This window comes from Lichenostomus cassidix, chromosome 5 (genome assembly GCF_008360975.1).
Source record: "Lichenostomus cassidix isolate B80296 chromosome 5, HeHo_3.0, whole genome shotgun sequence".
NCBI classification, from domain to species: Eukaryota; Metazoa; Chordata; class Aves; order Passeriformes; family Meliphagidae; genus Lichenostomus; species Lichenostomus cassidix.
The window spans coordinates 4,817,915-4,830,431 of NC_139486.1; the positions used below are offsets into that span (position 1 = coordinate 4,817,915).

Sequence of the window (12,517 nt, forward strand, 5' to 3'; positions counted from 1 at the left end):
CACAGCTCAGCCGAGGCAATGAGGAGGGAAAACCCTTCCCATGGGTGGTGCTGGCTTTACTGCACCTGCTTCCAGTCTGCTGAGGGGAGCCCAGCAGGACAGCCAGGTCCTTGGAGGAGCACAGTGCCAGTGTGGCATCAGGGTGGCATTTGGCCAGGCTGCTGAGCCCTGGGGAAGCAAGGAGGAGGAGGAGGAGGATGAGAACTCAAGGGGGATTGTGTTGCCGTGGCAAATGGTAAAGTTTTGCAGCGGTCAGATTTGCTTCAGGATGAGCCTCTCGTTATTTCCACTTAAAAGCCCAGTTTTTCCTGGCAGTTGCATTGGCATTTCAGTCCCTCAGATGTGCAAGAAGCAGCAATTTTCCTCCCGGCACGGCAGGCTGAGCAGTGCTGTGCCTTTGGGCCAGTGGCAGGGCTTGGCCAGCATCCTCCCACCTCATCCTGTGTCCCCTGCTCACCTCTGTGCACAATGTCCCTTGGCCTGATCCATTCACAGAGCCACCTCTCCCATCAGCTCTCCCCTTCTGCACATCCTTTAATCCACATTTTCACCTGCATCCCCACCCTGTTTCAGCACTGGCACCCCCAAGTGCCTCCCCATGCTGCCAGACCCCCTTTTTTGCATGTTTCCCTTCTCTGTGCTTCTCTTCCCTCTGATTTTGCCGAGATCACTGAACTGCATGTGTTTTTACTGCCTTTTTCCATGCTTCTGCTATGGCTGTAGGACTTCTTTGTGAATGGTAGCTCCAGACAGGTAAGTGAGCTCCTGCAGGAGTGTGGCGTGGGTAGGGTGATCATGGGGCTGGGAAAAGGGACATGGAGACACCTGGGTGCTTCTGAGGGGGTTAATGTGTGACAAATGGGATCAAATCAGAGAGGTGCAAAGATCACCAGAAAGAGCAGCTTGAAAGTTGATGCTGGGGAGCCTGGTAAGGCAGAACCCACCCTGTCTGCTGTCTGGCCTGCAGTCAAAGCTGATTTCTGAGTACAGGAGTTGATTATTAGATCTGAGCACAGAGAAGGTCCTACCCCTGAGCAGTTTTATTTTTCAAAAGGTGGAAATAAACTCATGGGTTGAAGCTCTGTGCTTGGTTAGAGCAGGCAAGGCACAGGATGAGGCAGCTGGTGCTGGGTGACTTGGGTCTCACTATCCATCGCCTGCCTCTCTTCCCCCTTCTCACAACTGAGGGGATTTTTCATTAAAACAAGAAAAGGAATAAAAAAATGGGAATTTCTGTGCTCACTCTCGGCCCTTGCAGTGGCCATGTGCCAGGTCCCCTGTGCTCATGGACGTTTAGTGTGGATCTGTAATATGCAAGACCTTACAGCTCCAGATTGTGTTCCTTCCAGAAGGATTGAATAGCCATCTTTTAATTGATTAACCTTGCTAAAATATGCAATATGGTAAATTAAAACCTGGGGCAACCTGAACTCCTCAGGCAGCCCTGCAAAACTGCTGTTATGTAGATCTGCCCATTTGCCCATAACCACAATGTTGCCACTCATTTGAAGGTAATGTATTTAGGCAGCTTAGGAGATACAGGTGCTTGTGCCATGCAATTCCTGCTTTCAAATCCCTTATTTTGGGAGAATTTCACTGAAAAACCTTTTGCAAGTGTGCTAGGCTGTATGGGTTAGCTGGCTCAGGAGGAGTGGTGCATGAAGGGTGATTACAGATGTTTGGAGCAGGGGTGAGGAGCAAGAGCAATGCTGAGTGTGTGCAGCAGCTTGTTATGAAATATTCCATGCGAGGGTTTAATGAAGTATCACAAGTATGTATGCTGAGAAAGCCTGCCTTTATTTATTCAGCAGCGCCCGTGTGTTTGCAGATTTTTAAATCTTCCCTGTCTGAGAAAATATTTACATTTCTAACCAGTGGCTTCAAAGCCAGCTCTGGTTTATGAAATGACTTACTGTGTTTCGGTTACAGGCGAGGGGTTTTACCCATAGCCCATGATTAATGAGGGCCCACTGTGTATCTCTGCTGTGTGCTGAGAGTACTAAATGTCCTTGCTGCTCCATGGCTCTTCTCCAGGCTTTTCCTCTCTATTTTCTTGCAGAAGGAAGATGCCATCGATGACACTTTGAGTTCCAGGCACAAAGTCAAGGAGCTTTCAGTCATAGACGGCCGGAGAGCCCAGAATTGCAATATCCTCCTCTCCAGGTATGGTTGATGCCTTGTTGCCCTCTGGGGAGTGCGGGGATGCTCAGTGCCTGCCCTGGGCTGCCCTGAGTGTGCTCCCCATCCCTGGAGCAGGGCAGTGGTGACAGGAGCCAGTGCAGCAGGAGAGCCAGTGTCACCTGAACCCAGCTATAGCCTTACACCCTCATGCTGGGGTGATTCAAGGGGGGGCAATGCCATTAACTGGGTTCATGGCAATTTGGTGTCCCTGGAAAGCCCCTGAGGGGTTGGGATGCCAGGGAGCCTTCACAGGAGGTGCAAGTGGGTTGATTTCACCTCTTATCTTTGTTAGCCTGGGTTTTGTTTGCTCTTTGCTGGTGGTTAAAGAGGCTCTCTCTGGGCTGGGGAAGTGCTGGGTGTCAGCAGGGTGCAGGGAGCAGCAGTAATTCAGCCAGGACTTTGCTGCCCACATCTGAATTTCGGGAAGGGGAAATGGTCTGACAGCTTCCCTCACACCCCTCACCAGGCAGGCTCAGCACTGCTACCAGCAATTTAATCTGTTCTCCAAATTGCTGCCTAAAGGATAAAAAAGGGCTTATTTTTTTGCAAGATGAACGGCACCAATAAGACTGAATCCTGAGAAAAGGGAAACCAGGTTGTAGTGGCCTGAAAGTGTAGCTACTTGGAAAAAAAAAATCCAAATAGCAGAAAATGCTACTTGTTTCTGACTCACCCAGGGAAAAAAAACCTCCAACAGCAGTAAAATTTAGAAATATTCACTCTGCTGTCTGGAGGCACAGAAGTTTCTGTGCCACCCAGGACTGGCCAGGATGGAGCAGCATCGTTGGTGGGTTGCAGCCGCAGCACCCAAATTCGGTGTTTTCCCACAGCGTGGGTTCCTTCTGCTTCTTCCCAGTGGAGATGGTGCCTTGTCTGGACAGCCCAGCTGATTAACTTCCCTAGGAAGCTCAGAGAGGCTGATGTGTGCAAAAAACCCCCTCTGGGTGGGTAACTCAGCCCCTGGTGCTTCTCCCAGAGGTGGTTGGCAGCCTGTGGGCAGCGAGAGCGATGAGTGTGGCAAGCTGTGTGCCACATTTGGGGGTAAAACTGCCCTGTTTATGGCTGGCTCTGCTCCGGGCTGCTTCTGGGGATTTTTGTGCTTCCTAGCAATCCAAGTAAAAAAGGATGATGATGAAAGCAGAGCTTAAAGCAGCAGGCAAATGAGTATGTCTGTGGCAGGCAGCTATTAGCAAGTAAAACGATGGGATTTGGGGCACTGGCTGGGCTGCTCCCAGCATATGTAGGCTGAGCGTCAAGTGGGTTTAGGTGTGATTCAGCCAGAGGTTTAAGTGTATATTTAGAAGTTGAGCACACAAATAGCTCCTTCAGTGGGAAGGGGAGAGACCCAAGCAATCAACTTCAAAGGCATCTTGCACGTCTTACTGAGTAAAGGTCTCAATTTCCTCTCCCCAGCAAAACTTTCTCTTCCAAGAAAGCAATGGCTGGAAATGAATTGCCAGTAATTAATCCCACAAAAAGGCAGGATGGAGGCTGCTGCCTGCCTGCCTTTCCCTGTGGGTCATTTCCTAGAGGAGAAGCAGGATCAGATTTGCCCTGCAAGGTGGTCCCCAGGCCTCTGATATGGCTTTTCCCAGGCCCATCCTCATGCAGGGACGAGTGGCTTTGAGGTTGCAGTGACTTGCTCCAGATGCTGCTTTGGAAGTGCTTTGGGGTTCATCCCATGGCACTCCCAGTACCACAACTGAGCTCTCCCTAAAATCCCTTTTGGTGATATGCTCTTGATGCCAAGTGTTTCAAAGAAAGAGTAGTGTAGGGATAAATCCCAAGCATTCTTTTAGTGGTCTCAGGTCCAGCTCCTGCATCTCCAGCAGACATCATGTCTCCTTGGGCAAACCCTTTTGCCTCTGCCCATCCCAAAGCTGGGCAGAGCAGCTCTCCCAGGTCCCAGTGTTCCAAAGGGATTGGTCTGGCAGCTGGGCTGCTGCTCTCCACCTCACTCACACAGCCACCACAGGGCTGAGCAGACTTTCACATGTGAGAAGACCTGCAGGCTTGGCCCCTGATTTAGCCCAGACATTTGTGAGCTCACCAGGCATTGTCTGGCTCGCAGCGTGGAAAGATTACAGCCAGTGAGATACTTTATCTCTCTCTGTAGATTTATTTTTTTGCCTGTTTCCCTTGCTTTGGGAGAAATTACTGCGCAGTGAGATCACTGGATTTTCCTCCAGCTTGTAATGCAGCACAAGAATATTTTTAACGCTTGCTTTTTTTCTCCTGATTTTTGGAGAGCGCTTTGCTGATGTCAGTGCCTTATCACATCTCCCTCAGTGAACCCACCACGTCCCTGCTTTTGCTCCCCATGTATGGGTGTGTATTTTTAGCCCTGCGTTCTGCCAGATGCAAATCCGCCCTTCTCTCCATCGTTTTCCGCCTGTGCTGGCAGTGAATAGCCCGTTTGATTCCTCTCTCCCAGCGAGGCAACATGAGGCATTTTCTCCCCTCAAATGAATGTGGCTTTTCAGGAGGGCGCGTCCCTTCCCCGGCGGAATTTGTTTTTCCCCTTCACACTTATTACGTCCTCCGCGGGATTCGACAAAAGCCGCGCAGAGCTCGCGGGGCTGGCGAGCTGTCACCTCGCATCGCCGGGCTGCTGCCTTTAAATCCCTGTGACAGCAAGTCCTGTGACCCCGTTCCTCTCAGACGGCTCGCCTTCGACAGCTGCTGCCAACAATGATAATTATTGTGGTTATAGATAAGCTTCTAGCTTTCACTGGCCCCTTTCCCATCAAATTGTCTGAGAAGCTGTTTTCTTCTGGCGCCCCGCGCTTGCTCTCTGCTGATGGCAGGGGTAGGATCTTGTTCTTGGCACTGGGTTGTGATGATTCCTGAGAAAAGTTGGGGGTTTTTGTCAGCCTCTTTAAAGGCATTTTTGTTGTTGACTTTGCTTTCAATGAGCAAGGGCTTAAAAAAGTCACTGTCATCTTTCACCACCCTGCTGGAGATTGATCATGGTACTTTTATGTGCATTAGGTGTTGGCTATGGATGAAGGGTAGCTGCCTGTCCACCTCCTTCTCCTAGGAGCATTTTTGCCTCCCAGGGATCCCCAAATGCCCAAATCTAGCCAGTGTCTGCTTTTCATCAGGGTGGAGACTGGTGTTGGTGGTCTGAGAATTCCTGTTGTTGCTTAGGTGTAAAAGGAGCTCTCCTGCAGTTTCACATCCCACCTTGGATTGTGTCCCATCCTGGTGCTGCCACTGTAAGGGACAGGTAGGGTGATCCCAGGATGTGGCTCCTGGTTACTGCAAGCAGCAGAGGGGACATTTTCCAAGGATTCTGGGTTTGCTGCCTGTATGATGACCCCAGCAATTGTCCTGGCTGCTGCTCAGCACAATCTTTGAGCTTCCTCCCCTGGCTGAGGTAGATTTTACTTCCCTCCTTAATTAACAGGCTCTCTCTAGGGTGCTCCCTTGAGGAGGAGGTGAGAGAGGACTGAGTGCAGGATGAGAAACATTGGCTCATAAGGAAGAAGATTTACTCACCAGGCCTGTAAGATCTACCTGCCTTGATAAAGCTAATCCTTCACTTCCAGTCTTGAGCAAAAGATTGCAGGCTAAACCAAGCACTTGCTGCCCTGGCCTTTGAGACCAGCACCCTTCCTGTGTTAGCTTCAGCTTCCAAAAGCCAGCTCCGGTCTCAGTCTGCTCCCTGAAGAGACATGAGGGTGAAAAACACCCTCCCTGTGTAATTACTCAGAGTGTGATCAAGTCAGCTCCTGGTCTTCTTTTTGATCTGTGGATCAGGTTGACTTCCAAGGTCTCACATCCTGCTGTAGGGTGTGTTTCTGGTTTCCTCTCATTCCTTTGAGCCACATCCAGTGTTTCAGCATCATTCAGCACTGATCACCGATACTGGGGCCACGGGGTTCCTCAAATGGATTTTTTCACCTCTGTGGTTTTTTGCTGCATGCAAGTACAGGGAATTACATTTTTTAAACTGGATCTGTTGCATTGGCTTTAACCACAATGGCACGCTGGGTGAGGGAGAGGATGTTGGTAAAGAGAGTTGCAGTAGTTTCTGGGCTTTCCCTTTTTAAAATTTAGATTATTTTATTGACCACAATGCAAAGAAGAAGAAAAATACGTGTGGTTTTGCAATCAAAGTCCTTGCAGGGAGCGGTTACAGGGAGTGCTGCAGACGAATTAAACTGTAATTAATGGCTGCTCTAGCCCAGGAGGAGCCAAGGGCGTCTTTCAATCTCTCTGTTGCCTCAGCTCAGTGTGGGCTGCTGGCAGAAAGATTTCTGCCAGGGAAGCCCAGCCTGGTACTTGCTGTGACACAGTGGTCTGTGGTTTTGGAAATCTCCAATTTGAGGCTGCGTCTTCAATTCCTGTTAGGTGAAGTATAGGAAGAAAAAGGTGGAGGAGAGGCTGGTTTCCAGTTTCTTACATTTCGAAGCGCATTGAATCCCCACCCCTCCAAAAAAAGCTAAACTGATGAGCTTCCTGGGATGCTGAGCATCCACTTGTCCAAATTCTGGATTTCTCTGTCATTCTTTCCTAGAGGAAGGCTCCAGCCAAGAGGTAGTCAGGAGAGGTGGGAGAGGCAATGTTTAAATCCAAGAACAGCAGTGGAAATTGGCCAGATTTTCCTTAAGGGTTGTGGCAGTTCAGGGGCAGTGCTGAGCTGCACTCCTGAGCCTGGGCTGGGCTGTGCTGCTCGGAGGGAATGTGACCTTCCTGGCCCTGTGGCCTTTGGGGATGCTGGAACTGCAGGAGCAGCATTACTATGCGCAAGAGTTATATAGTGTTTAGTGTTCTAAATTTAGGATATTTAGTGTTCTACTTGAAATACTGACATGAAGTGCTATAAAACAGGGAAACGGAATGGTGGCTGTGGTGTGGGGAGAGGGAATTGGCCAGTGGGGTTTGACCCCCTGTTTGCAGCAGGGCCAGGGGTGCTCTGCTCTGTGCTGAGCCTTGGCACAGCACAGTCCTACCACATTTCTCAGACATCCTTCTTCATAACGTGCTGGATAGAGCTGTTTGTGATGCTGCTGCTGGCTGGGAGTTCAGCTGTTCATGTTGCACAGGTCTGTAAGGAAATGCTCCTGAGCCTTCCCCGATTGCTGGGACGGGAATAACTCTCCTTTCCCTCCACCTCCCAGGCTGAAACTCTCGAATGAGGAGATCAAACGAGCCATTTTGACAATGGATGAGCAGGAGGACCTCCCAAAAGACATGCTGGAACAGGTGGGCAACATGTCTTACGCTCTTTTGTGGTTGCCTCATGCTGAGACGATGCTGTGCAAAGCACTTGGGACCAAAGTGTGGCTTTGAGTGTGTCAGGCCCCAAATTAGTTACCAACCACATGTTGAAAAAACACCCAGATGAGCTGGAGCAGCAGAAAAGCAGCTCAGTTGTGGCATCAGTGCTGGGAGCAGCATGGCCCCAATGTGCCATTCCTATACCTGGGTCTGCCCTGGGACCCCGAGGTGGGGCCATTTCCCCTTTTTGTGGCTGCAGCTTGAAGTTTGTGCTCAGTGGTGGTTTATTTTTGAAAGCTTAGACAGCATTTGCACAATCCTCAAAAGGGGAATCCCATTTTCCACCCCCTCTGAGTCCCTTTGGAAGCATATTATTCACCTGTCCTTAAAGCTGAGCTGGTAATTGCACTTTGAGCAGAGACGTGGGAGGTTTCATTGCACAAAATTTCCATCTGCTAATAAGTAAAGTTGTGGCAAATGGGAGTCCCTGACTGACATCTCCTCTGGCAGAGCTGATGTTGAAACCTCCTTGGAGCAGACATAGTACATCAGTTGTAAAAGCAGAGTGATGGCAGGGCAGAGGCAAGAGGCACTGATGTGATGGAGTAATGTGAGGAAGGTCACAGGGACAGCAGTAACACTTATTTCACAGGTGCCTTGGGGTCACTGTACATGCTGAAAAGATGGTAGATTTGGGGCAATAAATCACTTTTTAACTCCTGAAAAACTGTGCCTGGTCCTCATGTCCACTGCTGTGCTTTCTCTTGTTTAGCTCCTGAAGTTTGTTCCTGAAAAGGGTGACATTGACCTGCTGGAAGAGCACAAGCACGAGCTGGACCGCATGGCCAAGGCTGACCGGTTCCTCTTTGAAATGAGCAGGTTGGTGGCTCAGGGGACATGTGTTTTGGCCAGTGGCTGCATGGCCTGGCTGGGAGGTGGCTGTTTCATGGAGCCTGCTTGGGAAATATGCCCTTCTTACTGTTTTTCACATGAAGAAATGAGTGGGCCAAGCGGACGGGAGGGCAAGCAAGGTGTTCCAAATCATAAGGATCATTTGTGGTGCTGTATTCCTAAAGCCAGAGTTGTGCTTCCATACAAGCAGCAGCTGGACAGAGCAGGGGAGAGGGATGGGGAGATGGATTCTCTGGAGGGAGGTATTCCCTTCTCACATCATATTCTGACACATTTTCCCTCTCATTCGGGGTAAACAGTTTAGGGGTGATTGTGGTGGTTCTGGGTTGATGGTTGGACTAGATAATCTTGAAGGTCTCTTCTGATCCTTGATGATTCTGAGTTTCTGTGTTCTAACCTGTCCAGTGGAAGGTGTCCCTACAGGGCAGAGGGGTTGCAACTAAATGATCTTTCAGTCCCTTCCAACCCAAACCATTCTGTGATTCATTGTGGCCCAGGTGGGAAGTGCTGTTTGAATAATAACACAATGCTCCTTTCCCCTTCATCCTAATGAATATTCAAGCCTGATGTATGTACATTTTGCCCTGCTGTGCAGATGAGTCCCACTCCTCACCTCAGGATTGACTCATCCCTAGGGCTCCTGAGACTATATGAGACTGAAAGGAAATGTCATTTCTTCCTGCTCCTGGTAGCAATCATTTAAGACTTAGGAGTCTTCAGGGATGAATAACCTTATCTATTGCATGCACATCCTCTAGAGGTGCCGGGTTAAAAATCTTGAAGCTCCTTATTTAAATTCAACTGAGCATTGAGCTCTTTGAATTTCTTAGCTGAACTTCAAGCAAGTCACTTGTTGGCAAGGTCAGCGAGTTTTACAATTCGAGATTGCACTGGGAGATCAAAAATAGAAATGCTCCCGTCCTTCCCGAGCAACGCACCGCTGAGCACCGGAGCGATGTGCTGTGTGGTTACTGAGTGTCAAAGGCAGGCAGGATGGAGCTGTGAAGTTCAGACCAGAGCCCTCGGGGCTCAGTGATGCTCAGAATTAGCTTTTCTATCACAGGTCACCTTTCTTCTTCACAGACTCTCGCCCATGTGTTGCTCCCTTGCCTTCATCCTTCGGAAAGCACAATGTGCTGATGCAAATGTTTTCCTTGATTTCCAGCACGGCTTTTTAATTTGCCTTGTGGTCTGTAACTGAGTGTGATGTCTTTGTCACCTCTGATTAGTACAACAGCGTAGCTCATGGCCCTGTATGTGAGAATGTCTCCCGTGGGTCCTTGGTCCAAGTGACTCGAATCAGACTGCCATGTGCATACAAGTGAGATCTTGTTTAGCCTAAACACAACTGACATGAGCAGAGCCATCCCAGACTTGCCCAGGAAAGGGGCTTTCCAGCCCAGGCCATCATTTGGATGATCAGAAGGTCTGGTTTCATTAGTTCTGCTCGTTGGTGAGCCTCTCCAGCTGCAGCTCATCACAAAGCCATGGGGAGCTCAGACCTTATCAGCACCTTTGCTTAGGAGTGGTTGTGAAAGAACTGTTTGTTCATACCAATAGGGTGTAAAAATCCACTTGTTGAACCTGCTGAGTTAAGGATAGGCTTTAGCATGTGCTTAAGGACCCACTGGGATCCACCCCAGGACAGCTGTAGCTTCAGTTGTCATTTTTTCCCATCCCAGCACAGTTTCAGGGAGAAAAGGGGTCATTATTTTTTAATCACCATGGTTCAAACATGCTTTGTAAGCACAGCTGTGAGCAATGGAGCAACAGAGCTTTGCCCGGAGCAAGCAAAGCTCAACCTGCACCTCGTGTTTGTTTTCCAGGATAAACCATTATCAGCAGAGGCTGCAGTCCCTCTACTTCAAGAAGAAGTTTGCAGAGAGAGTTGCAGAGGTCAAACCTAAGGTGGAAGGCAAGTGACCAGACCTGCTAAGAGATTCTGTGCCAGCACAGGGATCAATCCCACATGGAGGTTGCAGTGATACAAGGGAGGGGAAGGAGTTGGTGGTCATTCTTTGGGGGTACTGAAGGGGTTGCTGGAAGGAAAGGGGACTGCTGTGCTGTTGTGGCAAGGAGTAACATCCCACCCTCTCTGCTTTCAGCCATCCGTGCTGGCTCCAAGGCTGTCCTGCAGAGCAGCAGCCTCCAGCAGCTCCTGGAGGTGGTCCTGGCCTTTGGGAACTACATGAACAAGGGCCAGAGGGGCAATGCCTTCGGGTTTAAAATCTCCAGCCTCAACAAGATCGCCGACACCAAGTCCAGCATTGACAAGTGAGCAGCCCTGCCCTTGTTCTTAGTGACATCCACAGGCCCCATGGATGTTGGGGGAATGGAGGGGTCACTAGCATTACCTCTGGGACATGGGTGGGTGGGAACAGTCCCCTCCTCCTGCTGCACAATTGGGCACATTCAGGATGTGAATGTGCATCTTTTGAGCAGGACAGCTTCCAAAGGAAGCCACGCTGCAGATCAGCACAGGGATTGATGGGGGCTTTCCTTCCTGGGCTGGCTTAACTGCAGCCAAGACTGATTAGAAAGATCATCTTCCAAATGCTTTTTAACACCTTTGAAGAAGCCAAGAGCCAGAGAAAAGGTTTCCAGGGGCTTCTCTCCATGGGAACCCCTGTGCCACTCTCCCATGCTGATGCAGCCATTGCCTGGTGTGCTCTGCCCTGCTGAGCTCTGTTCACTGGGTCAGCTCTCAAACCTGTCTCATCTGTCAGTAAAGACCGTGGAGGACAAGAGCAGTGATGCTCAAGTCATCTCCCCTGGGTTCCTCCTGTGAAGGACCCTTGCTTGCAGGGACCAGGCTGCTCTGCACTGTGACTCTGCATGGGACAGACCCATCCTGTGACCCCAGACATTTTGGGGTGAATCCTCCAATAGTTCACTACCAGGGCTGGGATTTAACCAGGCTTTTTGACTGAACTGTGAGCTCCCCAGGTGCTGCCACACTGACCTCGCTGCTTCCCTCTCCTAGGAACATCACCCTGCTGCACTATCTCATCACTGTCGTGGAAAAGAAATATCCCAAAGTCCTCCGCCTGCATGAGGAGCTGCGAGACATCCCACAGGCAGCCAAAGTCAAGTAAGCAGGGATTGAGGTGGCACTTGGGGAGCACTGGGAGCTCCTCTCCCCTCATCTCAGACAGCTTTTCCATGTCACCCCACCCCAGCTCACCCTCCTGGCCAGATGCTGGCTGCTGGGCTGCATCCCTTGCCGTGGCTAGGCTGGCCCAGAGCAGCCCAGGACTCAGAAGCAAACATCACCTGGTGGCTTTAAATCACAGCCCTTGCAGCAAAGGCTCCAAACTTCAGAGCTTGAGGGAGCAGAGCTGCTTGGAGCAGCCGCTTCCTGTTGTTATCTCACCGCAAAAGCATTTAATTAATTTCTAATGGCACATTAAGTAATCCGGGAGGAAGCGGTTGCGGCGTGGCTGCAGATAAAGGGCAGCTGTTTATCTTCATGTGCCAGGGAGGCTCTGCCTGCACAGGCAGGACCAGGCAGCTGTGTGAGGGGCTCACCTGCATCCAGGTCCTGCCTGCCCCTCGTTTTACCACCAACATGGAGCTTCTGGGGTTTGCAGCCAGCTTTTTAACCCTGCCTGGTGAGCTGTTGGGAACAGGCTGCCCCAGTTCAGCAAAGCCCTCAAGTATGTGCTGAAGTACCTCTGAAATCAATGAGGCTCTGTTTTGGTTTTAAATTCCAGCAGGAGCTTACGGGCTTTGATGCTTCATGTGATGCTTCATGTGAGCAGCAGGGATGTGAGCAGCAAAGACCTCACACTGCTGCAACAGTGCACATTTGTGTTAGCTGTGGACATGAAAAGGGGCTGAAACTGCACCTCTTTAGAGACAGTGTGGTTAGAACAGGTTACCCAGAGAAGTTGTGGATGCCTTCTCCCTGGAAGTGTTTGAGGCCAGGTTGGATGGGGCTTGGAGCAACCTGGGATAGTGGAAGGTGTCCCTGCCCATGGCAGGAGGTTGGAACTAGATGGGCTTTGAGGTGCCTTCCAACCCAAATCATTCCATCATTCTGTGAAATATGCACAGAGTTTACAGTGGCTCAAGGCTCTTCCAAATTTCAAAGGTCCCTTGTAGCAGTGGTGGGTTCCCAAGGAAGATGTGCACTGGACAAAACAAGCATCCTCATATATAAAATGTAAAATAATCATCAGCCATTGGGATTGAACAT

The 12,517-nt window shown here is 50.1% G+C and overlaps 1 protein-coding gene across 2 annotated transcripts in view; it reads left to right on the top strand.

Moving 5' to 3' along the window:
• The window catches only part of DAAM1 (dishevelled associated activator of morphogenesis 1), an 89,619-nt gene that overhangs the window by 69,846 nt on the left and 7,256 nt on the right, over nucleotides 1-12,517 (top strand). Inside the window, exons 17-23 of one of the 2 annotated variants that reach the window (XM_085061082.1) lie at nucleotides 724-753; nucleotides 2,060-2,163; nucleotides 7,308-7,392; nucleotides 8,180-8,286; nucleotides 10,146-10,234; nucleotides 10,425-10,593; nucleotides 11,303-11,410. In XM_085061082.1, the coding sequence (XP_084917208.1) occupies nucleotides 724-753; nucleotides 2,060-2,163; nucleotides 7,308-7,392; nucleotides 8,180-8,286; nucleotides 10,146-10,234; nucleotides 10,425-10,593; nucleotides 11,303-11,410 (692 nt within the window). The remainder of the gene's footprint in view (nucleotides 1-723; nucleotides 754-2,059; nucleotides 2,164-7,307; nucleotides 7,393-8,179; nucleotides 8,287-10,145; nucleotides 10,235-10,424; nucleotides 10,594-11,302; nucleotides 11,411-12,517) is intronic. The other variant, XM_085061081.1, reaches the window with a different exon arrangement.